This window comes from Talpa occidentalis, unplaced genomic scaffold (assembly GCF_014898055.3).
Source record: "Talpa occidentalis isolate TD23 unplaced genomic scaffold, MPIMG_talOcc4v2.1, whole genome shotgun sequence".
Lineage (NCBI taxonomy): Eukaryota > Metazoa > Chordata > Mammalia > Eulipotyphla > Talpidae > Talpa > Talpa occidentalis.
Window position 1 is genome coordinate 19,572,784 of NW_026555331.1, and position 17,356 is coordinate 19,590,139.

Here is a 17,356-nt window from a genome sequence, read left to right on the forward strand (position 1 = left end):
ATTTTATTAAAATTCCGAACCATAAATATTAGAGTTGGAAATTATTTTAGTGATCATCAAGCCGTTCCTGAAGCCTTTTATTTCGGGCAGCTTTAAATGCTACAAGAAAATTTCAATTCCTTGAAATTGAAATCTTTCCTGAAACTATCACCTGTGGTCCTTAGTTTACCTTTCAAAGTAAGGCATGGCTTCTAATGCCTTACTGTGGCCAGGGATATTGTTGTGATAGTTCCTCGCCTGGAGAGAGTGAGACTCCAATGAACTGGTTTTCATCACAGGGCTTCTGCTTTCTCACTTAGAATTACCCTTTTGTTTGTATACGCCTTCATGCCCAGTGTCTTCAGCAGTTAGTTAAACCACCGTGCCCCTCCCATCTCTGAAGTGGGACTATTGATGGTAATTTTTTTTTCTTTGGTCATCATAGAGAACTGAATTATAAGAGTGGTACTCAATAGAACAAGATATTTCTCTTATTAGAGCAGTTGATGCTGTCTGTACAAAGTTACATTTGATCCATTGGCCAGGCATATCAAACTTCTGTGCTTTTGGTTGCATTGCCTCTCAAACCCCTTGCAATTCATTTTAGATTGAAGAGTGTAAGATAGTTTTGAACTGCGTAACTCATTTTTTAAGTATAATATTTGATTTTCTCCCCCCTCCCCCTTTTTTTGGTAAATGTTTATTTGGCCTGGCTTTTTGTGAAGCTGTGTTTGTCCTACTCACCAGTATTCTTTTTTTCATCCATAGGAACCAGGTCTTTCGAATCAGTTCTAGATTTTGTCAAAAGAGCTGTGTTCAGCTCATATGTCTTCTAGCATCTCTCATTTACCTTAATTTTTTTTTTAAAGTTTTATTTATTTACTTATATAAGCACTGGGTACAGTCAGAAGCACGGGAGGGTGAGAGAATTCACCAGAGTCGGAGGGGGTAGCAGAGCAAGCAGACTGACGAAGTACACTGCTGAGGGGAGCAGCGGGTGGCAGGAGAGGTCTGCGCGCCATGTGGGACCCTCACCCGGTGGCCGGGGAGCAGCCAGGGATCGAACCTGTGCTGCAGAGGCTGCGGGCAGCTTCGCAACCCAGTGCTCAACTGCTGCGCCACTGGGGAGGCCCCTAATTGAGATCTTTATCTTTGTGTATTATTGATAATGTTATCATCTGTACCAGGAACTCATCTTCCTTTGTTAGCAGGAGCACGTCCTCTGATAATTTTAGGTTGAGGTGGATATTATTTGATTTGACCAAAAGAACTTGATGCCAGATCTTTGGGGAGCCTTGACCTCCCCAAAGGGGAGGGTGTTTTTGACATGTCTTCAAACTCTAGGAGGTGCAGCTGTGTAGTCAGATGATGTGGGGTTTATTATTAATGTAAAAGTAAAGGAAATGATTTATAAGAAATTTGGTTAGTCCTGTTTTATAATTTTGTGGTTTTAAAAGCCTACTAGTATTGTTTATATTTCTTTGTAATAAAGGAAATAGAAACTGTAAATATGGTCTGTAAGTGCCCTTCTGTACTTTCTTTTAGGTCGTATTAAAGATAATAAAACATTATCAAGAAGAAGGACAAGGAACTGAGGTGGTTCAAGGAGTGCTTTTGGGCCTGGTTGTGGAAGATCGTCTTGAAATTACCAACTGCTTTCCTTTCCCCCAGCATACGGAAGAAGATGCGGACTTTGATGAAGGTAAAGATACTCACCTGTGTGTCTTTGAGGGGTATACAAGAAGTTATTAATGCAATTCTGACCATAACCTTTGGTAGTCTGCTACTGGGAATCTATCAGGTTTCTTAGATTACTTGATTTCTGAGTTTCTTGAAAAAATTGCACAAATTCTCAGGAATGAGGTTTTATATCAAAACTTCACTAGTTTAGACTTAATGGGAATTTGTGATTCGGATTTTAGTAAATTCGCACAGAAGCTGTGTTGATGTTAACATTCTGATGATTAAATCTTCTTGCCAAATGCCTTTATTATGAAGGACAGAAATCATCATTATGTATCCAACATCTATTTTCTTCTGTAGTATTTTGGCTTAACTGTTTAGGAAGAGATGAATTGACCTATTTACTTCTGAAAGAAGATATTCCTTAAGCGTTTTATTTTTGTGTTATAGGTATAAATTGTTTTGTTAATGGAGGCTAATGGCTATTAAAAGCTCATACCAACAGGACAAAGTCAACATTTAAACAGTTAAAAAAAATAGCCTTTTGAAAATAATTTCTTGCTTATCTGTACTCTCAGAGCTCATTTTCTATCTAATTTTTACTATTTATTGTGGTAAAGATCCATAACAAGGTTTATTATTTGATCACTTTTAAACAGACAGTGTAGTAGAGTTGACTGTGTGCGTGTTGTGCAGCAGAGCTCCGCTGAGCAAGTCCTCCCTTTCCCCACCCTTTTCATTTTCCTGGCAACCACCATTTTACTCTCTAAGCATTTGGACTGCTTTAATACCGCATATAAGTCAAATCATGCAGTTAGATCTTTTTGTTGACTGACTTAATGTAACTTAGCTTAATGTCTTCAAGGTTCATTTATATTGTAACACATATACCAATTTACTTTTTTTAATTTTTTATTTAAAATTTTTTTACATCATTGTTCATTTTTAAACAATATTTGCTTCCCCCCATCCCCTCAGGTGTAGTCCCCAAGAGTTTCCTTCACCAATGTACCCATGCACAGTTTACTTTTTTAAAGACCAAATAATATTCCATTCTCTGTATATAAAACATTTTCTTTGTCCAGTCATCTATTGGAGTATATTTAAATTGTTTCCACTTCTTAGTAAAATACTGTGAATAACGCTGCAAAGATCTTTTCAGAAGATCCTGTTTTCAGTTCTCTTGGATATATATTCGTAAGTGGGATGGTAGGATTATATGATATATATAAAAATATATAATATATATAATTTTTTGTGTTACTTTTTTTTTTTTTTAAAGATTTATTTTATTTATTTATACAAGCACTGGGTACAGTCTGAAGCGCGGGAGGGTGAGAGAATTCACCAGAGCCAGAGCAGGGAGCAGAGCAGGCAGAGTGACGAAGTACACTGCTGAGGGGAGCAGCGGGCGGCAGGAGAGGTCTGCGCACCATATGGGACCCTTGCCTGGTGTCTGGGGACGAGGCTGCGGGCAGCTTCACATCCCAGCGCTCAACCGCTGCACCACCCGGTGGGGGGGGGGGGCAATATATATAATTTTTTGAAGAACGTCCTTACTGTTTTTCATAGTGACTTCTGTACTGTTTTTCATAGTGACTGACCAGTTTTTTGTTTTTATTTTTTAAAGATTTATTTATTTATTTGTACAAGCACTGGGTACATTCAGAAGCGCAGGAGGGTGAGAGAATTCACCAGAGCCAGAGCAGGGAGCAGAACAGGCAGAAGGACTGAAGTACACTGCTGAGGGGAGCAGCGGGCGGCAAGAGAGGTCTGCGCGCCATGTGGGACCCTCGCCTGGTGGCCGGGGATTGAACTGGCGTTGGAGAGGCTGCGGGCAGCTTCGCAACCCAGTGCTCAACCGCTGCGCCACCGGGGAGGCCTATGACTGACCAGTTTACATACAATGTACTAAGGGTTCTAATGTCTTCATATCTTACCAACATCTATTATTTTCTGGATTTTTTTAATAGTGGTCCTCTAATAGGTGTAAAGTGATAGCACATTGTGGCTTGATTTTCATTCCCTTAGTAATTATACTCAACATTAACCTCTTATCATATATAGGGTTTATAAATGCTTTCTCCTTAGTTTAAAAATAAATATTTATTTTTGTGTAGAAGAAGTGGGGTGTAGGCCAGAGGTGCAGGGGTTGAGAGGATTCACCAGAGACAGAATGGGGAGCAGAACAGGTGGATTTACTGAAATACACTGCTAAGAGGTGTAGAGGGCAAGACAAGAGACATCTGCTGCTCCATATGTGGGTCAGCTCCTTGGCTGGGGGATTGAACTCAGTTTATCGTGGTTATAGTGCTGAGACTTAAGTCCTAGGCCACCAGGGAGACCCTGTAAATATTTTCTCCTTTTGATTGTTTCCTTTGCTGTGCAGAAGGTTCTGTAATCTGTTTGCCTGTTTTTATTTTTACTGTCTGTGCTTTTTATGTGCTATGTTTTGAAGCTGGTTCTCTATATTTTCTTCTAGGAATTTTAAGCCAGTACCATTTTAGGTTCACTACTGTTGTTTTGTAATATGTTTTGAAATCAAGAAGTATGGCAGCTCCACTTCTTTTTCTGTCCTCAAGGTTATTGAGGACAGACTATTTAGGTCCCTTGAGATTCTATATGAATTTTAGGATTTATTTTTTTTTCATTTTCTGCGTAAAATGCCGTTCGGTTTTCTATAGATCTCTTTGGATATTATGGACATTTTAACGATTTTTAAGTCTTCCAATCCATGAACGTGGTATTATTTTTCCACTTATTTGTATATTATTTTGCTTTTTTTATTCCATTATTTGTAAGTATTCTTTTGAATATCTTGAACGATTTCATTCACCAATCATTTTTTTTCATTAAAGTTATATCTTCAGAAACTAACCAGAGCTATTTTATTCTAAGTACTTGAGTGTTTGCATTTTTTAAAACTAGTGTGCAGTAGGCATTCTTTTTTTTTTTAAACCAGCCAGAATCTTCCTTTTTCATCTGAACTGCTGTAATGTTTATATCTTAGACAGAAATACATTTGACTTTTCTTTGTAGCTCATTCTTTCAATATTAGCATATTTTTATTCACCAGTATACCTGGAGATCCTTAATTACATTTCACTAGTAACTCTTATAGAGCCAGAAGACAAGGGATTGTTAACATAATTTCTTTGACTAACCAGTGAGGAGCCTGAGAGGTTTAGTGACTTTCTCAGTTACTGAGTCAGTGGGACAGAATAGAATAGAATAGAATAGAATCTATTCCAAAAGAGTTTTTATTATCAAACTATTTTCTCAGGGAATTAATTTAGAATTTGAGCAAGAAATAATGTTCATTGCAATTATGGTGGACGAACAGAGCAAAATGTATTACTAATTTTAGTTCTTAGTCATAGAAACGAGTTTATCTTACAGGCTTAAGGTATTTGAACAATGTGCTGTCTCACTAACCTGTACTTTAAGCAGCTCATGCTTTAACAACATGAGAAAACATTTAACAAACTCTGAGATAAGGAAGAGACTTCAATTTAGTATTACACAGTAAAAAAGTACTGGACATTGTGTGCTGTGTACTGTATGTACCTTGCCTATCAGCAGTTACTATTTTGCACAGCTGAAGGTTTTTTATCAGTATCATTTTTCCAGATTAGGAAACTGATGCTCAGTAAGATAAATATCTTGTCCAAATGTGTTTAGCTAGGAATGGGTAAAGCAGAGCTTTACCAAATCTGTGAGTGCCTAGTTGCAAATAACATTTTAGAAATTTTCTCACTATGTGGAATTGCTATTAGATAGTGAAATAAAGATTAAGAGTGTCATGTGTAGGGCATCATTATTTTGTATTTGAAGTATGTTTTAGGGGTAAAAACTAAGTTCATTTTTCTTAGTTTACTTTTTTCTTTCTAAATTATGTTTATTGAGGAGTAAAGTAGCTTTACATTTTGTGTCTGCTCTAGGATTGAAAAACTAGTAGGATTTGCCATTTTTCTTACACATGTGAGAAAAATTAAGACAGTCCCCTATATTTATTTATGATCTCATTTCAGTATTGAATTTTAGCTTCTCTCATATCATCCATTTGTTCAATGGGTATTAGTTTGTAGTCACCATTCAGATTTTATTAAACACAGATTACTACTAAACTTTCCTGTTGTATGGGTATATCTTAGAATAGTCTTGTCTGGGTCATTTTAAGTCATGGTCAAGTCCCACTGTTTTGCTTACTGATTTTCTGTGATTTTATGCTAAAACTATTTTTACTTTGGGAAGGATATTCTGCCATCCACATTAGGAAAGTAAAATACTCCTCAAATATTCCATACTTTTAATGATTTTGAGTAGCCTGTAGTTTTTTTTTGTTGTTGTTGTTGTTTTGGTGCTTTGTGTAAAGTAGAAATTTCTTATCTGCAGTCCAAGAAGTGGTATGTTTTAAATCAGGGATTGACAAACTATGATCTGTGAACCTCCTTTAGTACGTAAAATTTTTTTAGAATACTTCTATGCTGATTCCTGTATGCATTTTCTGTGGCTGTGTTCCTGTTATGATGGCATAATTGAGTAGTTGTGACTGAGACTATATGGGCACCAAGCTTGAAGTATACTATATGTGACCTTTTAAGAAGGCTTGACCACTCCCTTTTATATATAACTGTTTCTTGTTTTCCATCATAAGATTGAAGAATAAGGTGACAGTTCTATCTTTTCATTATAAATTGATGACATTTTGCTGTTAATTTCTTCTTGATGTTCCCCTTAACATTGACTCAACCCAGAATGTACTGTGGACACTAATGAAAATGCTAGTGGCGCTGTGTTGATTTTATTGGTGCACCTAGAAACTAGCTTTTGTTTTAATTGCGTGTTTCCTTTTAAAAAAATAAAAACCCACATGTTGAATCATTGGAGGAATTGTAATAATAGAAAAGAAAGATACTCAACTCATGGTTGCAGACATGACTGGCCAGCTATTGTGGAAAGGCATTTGAGACCAAAACACTCCAGTGGGAAACTCAGTTCTATACATAGGATCCATGTGACTCTGAATAGCTTCACTTCCTGAGAAAGTATTTTCTGTAAGATCTTTCATTTAGTACATATTAATTGCTTACTTACAGAGTACTAAAAATACAGCTTAAAGATAACTTTCTTATGAGATTGACACTTTGGGTAGTGAAACCTTGGATTATGTTACAGTGGCGTGATTCAAAACCAAGAAAACTGTTGTAGCTGTGAATTTTTTTTTTTGTTTCTGTCCTTTAATTTACATTTTCTTTTTGTACTTATGATAATTCTCTTTTGAGTGGTTTAAATCTTGATATACTTTTATATTATAAAATGTAGTTTCTAGTTGAAAGTGAGAGAGTATGTGCCTTAAGTAGAGTAGAAAGATTCATATTAAAATTCCCATTAGGGGGCACTATTATCAAACTTAGGAGAACTGGAGACTAATTTGTTTTCTCAGACATGCAACCTGAGGCTTGCTAAAAGGGAAAAAAGTATTTTCATCTGATAAGAAGCAGATACTGTTTTATACAACTGAATTTCTTAAATATGTTATAAAGTGCACTGAATTAAATGCAGATCCAATAACTCACTGTCTTGTTTTTCAACAGACTAAATCAATTTAATATTGCAGGTGATATAAGAAGCTTACTTTATTCTGTATCAGAGCCAAATCCATAATTTTCATAGTTGGAATGGACAAATTTTTTGTTTTGCTTTCTTTAAGTTACTAACAAAGAATGATCCTTGGCCTTCAAAATAAGTTTCTTTCATAAACAAAGCATGAAAATATATTACTGAAATGAAGTTAGGAGGATAAAGTGATAGCTAACTTACGCCGACAGTATTAACATATGCGACATGAATTACTGAAGGCGTTTGTACATTAAAGTAAGACACACACACAGAACTTTTAGCTTTTTTGTTCATTTTCAGGGATTTGAAATTTTTCTTTTTTATTTCTCAAGTTTGGTGTCACAGTAAGAAATCCTGGTGTATACACAATTTTATCATTAAGCTTCCAAAAAGAAAACAATGGTGTAGAATCCAGATTTTTCAAAGGTTAAAATATGAATCTGCAAAATCATATTAAAATAAAAGGTATTCATGGTCATTTCTTCACAACATAGTTTTTTTTTTTTTTTTTTTTAAATCACTGTGGTACAGAGAGAGTACGTTTGTGCAGTGATGTTTTTTACCTAAGTCAACCATATTTTATGTTGGAGAAAACCTCTGTTTAATGTCTTGTTTCCTGAAGTCTTTCACCTTCCTTTTCTTAGCTTGCCTGCAATCCGCATTCAGGGCAAAACAGTTGAAACCTTGTTTTGGCTTTGCATTGCTTTTGAGATCAAGGAAGAATTAAGGGAGGGTTGAGAAAGCATCTCATTTTTTTTTTTATTTTTTTAAGACAGATAGGAACATTTTTGTCAAGACAGGATGTTTATTTTGTATTATCTTCTATCTGTACGACTAGTCTATGAATATTGTGATCCATTAGATCTTTTTAAAATCCTGGCTGTTTTTTCCTTTTTTTGCGTTTTTTAAAAAGTGCTTTTCTGAGTAGTATATATAGTTTTGGAGTGTGGTTTGAAACTTATTGGATAAGTAGAAATGTGTTTACTTTGTGACCTGAAATCACGAAGGCATGATAAAATGTTTCATGTATGTCAGAAAAAAAAATTAGTTCTTAGCAATTCATTTCATCATTTGTTCAGCAAATTGCCTTGAAGTGGGTGGTGAAAAAGATACAAAGATATGAAATCTTGGTTACAGCTTAGCAGGATTTTTAAGTGGAAGAGACACGTGCACAAATAAAGAATTGTGAAACAGAATTGATGTAAGTCTAGAATGAAGGAAAAGAAATATTTGGAACACTCAAATATAAGCTGCTAATTCCTTTTCAAGGATCCCTTTTCAAGGTGGTTTGATTTTGTAGATGGATGTCAGTTGTACTTTTTTAAAGGAGGTTATATCTTGTGAGTTTATTCTGTCACATTTCTGAACCCTGATAAATGATCCAAGCATCTCTAGAAATCAAAAACATGTATTTAATATATCTTCAACTTGGCATCTTTATTGTTCAGAGATAATTAGGTTCTTGACAATATTTTTCAGATTTTGTTATGGCTTTTTATAACCAGATAGAGAAACTGTTTTTGAAGTCCAGATTTTTGCTACATAGAAGGACTCTGGGCAATATTTAACAAACTATTTCTAATATATCTCATTTTAAGTGAAACACTTTGTAAGAAGGAAACTAGAAAAGACTATACCGATTATAATCCTCCAGGGTTGATCTCTTTGTTATTCATAGTAGTATTTTGAAAATGTAAAACCATTCACATGGAAAGATTTATTGATGAATATTTAGGGCAATGAACTTTAGATTATTACTTAAATTATTTTGATTGCTTTGAAAGCATATGGTTTATGATTTGAAACTACCTTAAGAACCTTCAAAGTGATTAGAATATGAGAAGTAAAATCCAAATGTGAAGCATCAATCCCAAAACTTTCATAACTTTTTTGTTCTTTCAGGTTGGGTGTCTCAGGAATTTTAATACACGATTAGGAGCAAAGTCTTGCTTCATTTTAAACATTTGAAAAATATTCTTGTGTTTAGTTCATATTTCAAAATTTAGGTCTTATTATTTTCTTTAATATGAATTGTACATGGAAGGATATATTATTGAAAATGTGGTCAAGGTAAAAGATTTTTCTGCTTAAAGAAATTAAAGTGCTTTACACTGTGCCCTCCCTTGGTCCCTAAAGCGTAAGTGCTATGGTTTGGAAAGAAGCCAAGTAAAACCTGTTCAAATTTTGTGCAGACTTAAAGTAATACTTTAAGATTTGAAAATTACAGGTGGATACAGTACTTAAATAGTATTTAAAATTCCTCACTTTCCCAAGTCTAAAATATAATCCTTAAATTACTATGCCCACTAGTTTAAATTTTAATTAAATAAAAATTGTCTTACTTTTGAACCACATCAACTTTAGATATAGGTATTTGCATTTATTACTAAACATTGAGATAATAACCATTATAAATGAACTGTTTGGGCACTAAATGAAATGTCAGAAAGTCACAGTTACAGTATATAACCAAAGGTCATTACTATTTGTTTTTCCAAAATTTGTCCTAACCCACACTGTTTATCTTACTTCCTATCTTTCCCAGGAAAAGAGTTACCTGTCTTCATTCCCCCAATTAAATATATTTGTAAGTTTTATAAATTCATAGATTATAATTAGATTGGCTGTTTTGGTGCTGTACTAAATTTTCCCACTGTCCTTGCTTGATAATAAAAGGTGCCACCTTAGTCATTCAGTGAAGTGTTTGGCTTGTTTTTATAATCTCTCTAGGTGAAATTTCATGTCTTCATATACATTTGAGATTATGCTTTGTGGCTTACCTGTTATCAGTTTCACAATAGTGTTTTCATCCCTTTATCTCTCTTCCACTGTGAGGATTATTTGCTGCCTTTTTAAAAACAATTTTTACTCAGTATAAAGTAGATGCTTTCCTTTTCTTTTAATTCTTTTTTTTTTTTAAAGATTTATTTATGCATACAAGAACTAGGGTACAGGCCAGAGGTGTAGAGGGTGAGAGGATTCACCAGAGACAGAACGGGGAACAGAACAGGCAGACTGACCAAAACACACTGCTAAGGGGAGCAGCGGGCGAGACAGGAGAGGTCTGCTGTGCCATGTGTGTTGGGACTTTGGCATGCTGTGAACCCCAGTGACAGCAGTGACAACTGCCACAGCTGCCCCACAAATACCAGTTGTCCCTAGGCTACTGTAGGTTTCCATCTTGTCTATCTGCTCTCACTTTACCATCCTTCTCTGTGGCTTTTCTTTCCTTATTCCTTTGTTACTCATTCACAAATCAACATTTTTTTTTTTAAAAGATTTATTTATTTATATATACAAGAACTGGGGTACAGGCCAGAGGTGTGGAGGGTAAAAGGATTCACCAGAGACAGAGTGGGGAACAGAACAGGCAGATTGACTGAAGTACACTGCTGAGGGGAGCAGCGAACGAGTTAGGAGAGGTCTGCTGCGCCTTGTGGGTTGCTCCCTGGCCGGCTGGGGATTGAACTCGTGCTGCAGAGGTTGCATCTTAACCCCTTGCACCACCAGGGAGGCCCTACAAATCAGCATTTCAGTGGAAACTCTGCCAGGTATTTGCAGTGGTCATTCCATACTTTTTTTCTCTGCTGTGGACATTTTCGGAAGTTTTCATTATTTAAAGAACGTAGCTGTTTTAAGAAGTATGGAGAGATTTTCTAGCACATTATGTTAGTGAGATCAGTGAGGATAGTATTACTATTTAGGAGAAAGTGCTTAGAAAATATTTTTGTGTCATTGGAGAAAAACTTGGGTTTGCAAAGCTATATAGCTGCCCATCTAAACATCTCCAGTTTGTAGTTCAAAGTGATTCTATTGTTATGTAAAATTATTTTGTTCCTAAAATTTATAAGTTCATTGTTTTCATTTACAAATTTTATTTTTTATCTCAATTGGTAGCAACTCCCATACTTTTAAAGTTTCTGTCAATAAATGAATGTCTTTTACCAATATTCTTTTAAAAGTTTTAGAAGTCTTTCACCAATATTCTTACTAATGTATATTATTGCACTTAATTATAGACTTTTATCTCCTTTTCCTAATATTCCCGTTATTACTCCCAACCTGAAAACTTATAAACAAAACATTAAAAATTCAGTACTATATGAGAGTGAAATTTTGTATGAAATGTGCTGATATAATATCTTAATTGGTATTAGCCATTTTCTCTAGTGATAAAATGAGGAGTTAATGTGAAAAACTAAGATCACTGAATCATGTCTGAATTACCTTGCTCCTTTGAGATATTTGTTATGACTGTGTTTCCTATGTTTTCTCTAAATTTGCCAGGTATGTATTTCTTTCCTGATTTTCTCCTTATCCCACGAGCTGCGTTGATTAAAAAAAAAAATTAGCCAATTCCACACACATGGCAAAAATGTGTAAACAGTTGAGAAAATTCCTGGAATCACTCTTAAACAGATCTTGCAAACTTTCTGAAAGGCATCAAAGGAAGGAAATTTAGGTGGGGTTTTGCCTAAAGTTGTGGCATACTGCTACTTTAATCGTAAGTCACATTTACACAGTGGGTCACAATATGAACTTTCGTAATTTTTTTTTAGCAGATGGAAAACTGAGGATCAGAGGGGCCAACCTTAAAATTAGTAGAAAATCCTGAACTAGAAACCCCAGTGTGCCTCTGCAGTATGGAATACATTATCTCAATTTAGGAAGACTATCAGTTATTCCAGTATTTTGTCAGACTCTCTTTGAATGATACATGCCTACGGTTGTGATTTACAGGAACAATGCATTTAACTAAAAAACACTTCTTGTTATGATTTACTATCAGTACTGCTGGACTCCACTTCCAGTGATTGTTGAATTTAACACTAGAAAAAGTTGCCTAAGATTGTGTTTACTCTAGGTATTAAATACAAATAAATGACAATTTTAACCTTCAAGTCATCAGATTAGTGATCATTGAATACATATATAGATAGCTCAGATACCCTATCTAAATGCTGAAAGTTAGCACAGCTTCTAGTATTTTGCTACACAGAATAGAAAAACTTTTGAAAGTAATAGATTGACCTGGATAGGTTAAGGGAGGAAAAATATTTTTGTTAAATGCCACTGAATGCAATTACATACAATAGTTTGAATAGCTGGTTTAATTTAACTTAGGAAATCAGTGTCTGACTGATGACACAGGAAGACTTTCTAGAATGCATTGCTTTGCAGATGACTTAAGCAGACAATACTGATAAAGTCTGTCATGTGAATTTCCTTCTTTACTGAGTACACAGTATGGTTAAGTGGTATGTTGTGCAATGCTTCCAATCTGCTGCCATCTGCACAAGCAGAGCGAGCGAGCAGAGAACATGGAAATGAAATGGATCAGTTAGTTGTAAGGAATCTGTGTGAACACTGGGTGCCACTCATGAAACACTGAGAAGTTAGTGATGTTCCTTTATAACCATTACAACTGGTGTTGTGCATGTACATCACACGTGTGTAACATTGCAGCTCTCACAATTCACATTTGAGATATCCATGTACCTATTTATACTTCACGCAGCCTAGCAAATCCAGGGACAGTAACCAGAATCATGCCACTCTTTTCTTGTGCTCTCTCGTTATTTATTTATATATATATATATATATATATATATATATATATATATATATACACACACACACACACTCTTTTTTTGCTGCTTTAGTATTTGTCATGAGTGTTGAGGTAGTTTTAATAATCCTTAGTGTTCTTATTTTACACAAATGGAATCTTTTGGGAAACAAATTTTGCTATAAAACAAGTTTACTTAGAGACATTTAAGTACTTTCTAAAAAGGTTTTAGGATTTATAAATGGGAAAATTGCTTCAGAATCTTATACGTTGTAAACAACCACGAAACATAGGAATGATGGAGAAATTGTGTACAGGTAAGAGGAATTGACGGTCAAATTTAACCTTATACCTTTGTCAGTAGAGAAACCTCTTATTTGAGTCTGAGGTTTATAAACTATAAAACAGCTTTTCTGTGTGTGCCTATCACTACCTTTTTGATATAAACAGGAGAGCTCTTATAAAATGGTGTTAACCATGAGTCATCTGGTACCTCAGAATTAACATAACCTTACATAGTTGACTAATAATACAAAGCCACCGTGGTTTCTGTGGTTTTACCAACCATGACTCCAGTTCTAAAACATTTAAAATGAGACCTGCTCCCTCTTTGTAAATTTTTTGGGGACAAAGAGTAGTCTTATCAAAAAACTGCAGCAACTTAAGCAGATCCATAACTGGGGGAATTAATAACAGAAAGTTTTTGTTGACACCAGGAAGTAGATTAAATAGTGCAATTGTGGTAATGAGTACCATATATGATAAGCCTGAGCCACCTGGGTTTTATTAGGCTGCTTGATACTTTGATCACAATATTATTTCAAGACTTGTCTATTTAAATTGCTAGGGTTTCTTGTCATCTTTGTTATTTAGACTATAATTTCTTTCACTGCAAAAAGATTTTTTAAAAGAAAGACTGGCCAAACCAAAGTTCTAGGGAGGTACAAGTTCAGCTAAGGGAATTTAGAAGGAGAGAACTTGTTGAATATAAAATTAAAAACTTGAAAGTATAGCATTTGAATATCAAATTCATCTGACCTTGCTTCTCTTTAATTTTTGCTTGGATCATACTTATATTCTGTTTATTGTATGGCAGTAGGTTACTATAAGAATGTTTTATATAATTCAATTAATTATTGTTTTATACACATATATGCATTGAAAGTATATATTTCATATTTTGAGACTGTAGTACTGTTACTAGGTTCCCTTCAGCTGGCATTAAGTGGTTTTGATGAACATCTTTGAGAATTTATGGAAAGATTTTTAACTACTTCACTCATAATGAATGAATTACACTAATCACAGAATTTAGTTTGCTTGATAAATTGTCTCACTTTGAACTTGAAATTCTTTTTTGAACTTGAAATTTTAAGCTTTAGTTAGCCTATTAATATAGAAGAATGAAATTTTTAGTAACAAAAATTATCAAACTTTTACTAATTTTCTTTATTATAGAAATAATCTTTCACAGGTATTTAATGGTATCTTTGTTACGTATTTAAACACATGTTAGGTCTTGGGAAAGTAATCATTTTGGCTAGTATAGGGAGAGCAGAGAAGATTTAAATGACAAGATATTGTTGTCAGTATAATATTAATAATAATTAGGTACCATTTTGAGAATTTCCATGTAAAATGCTTTGTACATTTATCTCTAACTTTCACTGTTTGATTTTTGATGCTCTTATAATTTGGCTTGAATTTTCCATATCCCAGTGAAACTTTTAAGTCTGGTTAAGGACACTTTTACGAATGTAACGATCTTTTAATATACCTGATTTGCCTTTAGCAGCGAATGGAGTGTATGGAAGTGACAACCAATGTCCTTTTTGTTTTCCTTTATAAGACAAACAAGAAAAGTATTAAAAATAGAAAAAAAAATTGAACATTGGAAAGATTGCTTACCAAAATTTTGCAATATTCTTATTTTTGGAAAGTAGGGTAGTATTTTAAGTCTTAGAGAGATATGTGACTCATTGATTCGGGAAAGATGAACTCATATAAAAGGCAGAGGACAGATTTAAGAACAAGCATGTGATGCAAGCTTAGAAAAATGAGATCTGTCAGAGCAAAGACTTAGTTTGGGGGAGTGATCTGAAATAATAATAGGGTGGGATTATGAAAGACAAGAATGCTTGAAAAAGAAGCTTAGACTTGAAGAAGTTTTGAGTTAATCTAAGTTCCTCAGCATGAAGTAGGACTGTGCTAGTATAAACTCAGTATTTTGTGGCTAGAGGCAGGAAAAACAGATAGTGCAGTTCATTTTGAACAAAATAAAGGTGGAAGCCATAGGAATGAAAAGGTGAAGACTAGAGAGAGATGAAAGAAATGGCCAAAGATTGACTTCAAGGGTATATATACACATATTTTGAGGGTTTAACTTTATGTAGGAAGTAACTTTAATATCTGACACTCTAGAAAAATTAAATCCCTGTTTATCACCCCTTTTCCTTTTGAATAGCTTGTAAAAACAAAACACCAGTTCTGTGATAATGGTACGTATGACAGAGCAGATGGATAAAGCAAATGTAAGCTGTTAATAACCAGCAGGGGGATTCCTGCACTTTGATAACAGTACCAACTTGACTAAACTACTAAGATTTTTCAATTCAAGGAGTAATTTGAAAGCCTTTTGAAAGCATATATCTGACACTTCAGAATAGTATGATATAGATAGATACAGACTGATGCTTTTAGGGCTGTCTTAAGAGAGGATTAAATTTTATTATCAAGCTCCAAAAGGACATAACCAAGATGTACTAAAAATAGAAATAGCATATCCAACAGAATAGTCCACTCATGGGATAGGGTTCCTTAGACATTTGTGCCCTGTCTTAATAGTTTTGTAATTTTTTGGGATTCACTCTTTTAACAGAAATTTGCTGAGTGCAGTGTCAGGAACATTGCCAGATATTGAGGGTTAACATAATGAGCAAGGGAAGGAGAGCGGCATTAAAGTTAGCCAAATAAAATAATTTTAAGTTGTGGTAAATACTGTGGAAGAAGTAAACAGATACTTTAAGGAGTAGTGTCTCTCCTTAAACGGGTTCCTTCAGAGAGTCCCTGGTACAGAGGTAAATTCAGCTGAAGGATGAAGTGTATGCAGCTGAAGTGAAGAATAAGGAGCTAGCTGTGTGAAGAACCAGGAGTAGAGGAAGACCAAGTGCAAAGGCCAGTCTTGATGTGGGAAATGAGCTTGACCTTATTTAGTAACTCTCAGAAAGCTAGTCTGGCTGAAAATCCTGCTGAATGAGAAACAAGTCCCTCTGTCACTCTGAGCCTTACAGGAGTTGGGTTTTATTCATTAAGCAGCAAGAAGCTAGTGAACTGAAAACTTCTAAGTTATCTAGTTTTATTGTTGTTTATAATTTTGTGACTTAATCTAGGACCTTCTTCTTGGTGTTGCATTTGAAATATTTGTGGAAATTCATCTTGTTTCCATCTTTGTTGTTGGTATTTATTCCAATGAAGTTTACCCATGGCTGCCTAGTAGCTTCCATTAGCTAGCTGATCTGGAATCTTCATTTTTTATTAGCTTGTTTCATTTTGAAATAATTTTAGATGTACTTAAAAGTTGAAAATATTGAGTGCAGAGTTCCCTGCTAGCCCTCAGCCAGGCTTCCTTGTAATGTTATTTTACATTTCTGTGGTACATTAATCAAAGAAACCAGTATTGCTGCATTACTGTTAACTAATCTCTAAACTTTATCCAGTTTCACCATTAATATCTTTCCCAGGTTTTAACCCAGTATACCACATTGCACTTAGTTGTCTGTCATCTTAGAGTCCTCTGGCCTGTGACATTTCTCAGATTTCCTTCTTTTGCATTATCTAGGTAGTTTTGAGTAGTACTGGTTAAGTGTTAAATGTCCCTTAGTTTGTGTTTACTGGTTTTGAGAGAAATTTAAACCCAGAGTGGTGAAGTGCCCTCATTATGTTCTGTAGAGACTAGATTGACACCAGTGACATCACAGGTGATGCTAACTTTGGTCACTTCGATAAGGGGTGTCTGATGTCCTTTTGAATTTTCACGCTATTTGGACATTCTTCATAACTTAATGGAAACATTTAGACATGAATGTTTTGGTTGAAAAAATTAGAGTTTCTCTGTTGGAAGAAACAGCTTCAATAATTTTTCTTTTTATATTTATTTATTCTTAACAGTTTGATATCTAAGCAACATGGGTAAATGTTATATGTTATGTGCCTTAATATGTAACTTCCGCACAGATTAGATGAAAGTTTTGCTTTACTTATGTGCTGTAGCATATTGGACATACTATTGGGTATCTGAATTCATTCAGGTGGGTTAGTATATCCCATCTGATAGAATAGGAATTAGATGTCGGAAAACATTTATCGTAGCTAATCAATATCAGAAATACTTAATAGCAGTTAACATTTTCCATCTTTGATGCTACACAGTGTTATTGGCATAGTTTGATTCCACTGCAAAGTACCTTTTGTACAAAAAAAACCCCACAAAACAACCCTGAACTT

The 17,356-nt window shown here is 34.6% G+C and overlaps 1 protein-coding gene across 1 annotated transcript in view; it reads left to right on the forward strand.

Moving 5' to 3' along the window:
• Positions 1–17,356, forward strand: part of EIF3H (eukaryotic translation initiation factor 3 subunit H) — a 94,245-nt gene that overhangs the window by 20,781 nt on the left and 56,108 nt on the right. Inside the window, exon 2 of the mRNA XM_037502499.2 lies at positions 1,525–1,681. Within this exon, the coding sequence (XP_037358396.1) occupies positions 1,525–1,681 (157 nt within the window). The remainder of the gene's footprint in view (positions 1–1,524; positions 1,682–17,356) is intronic.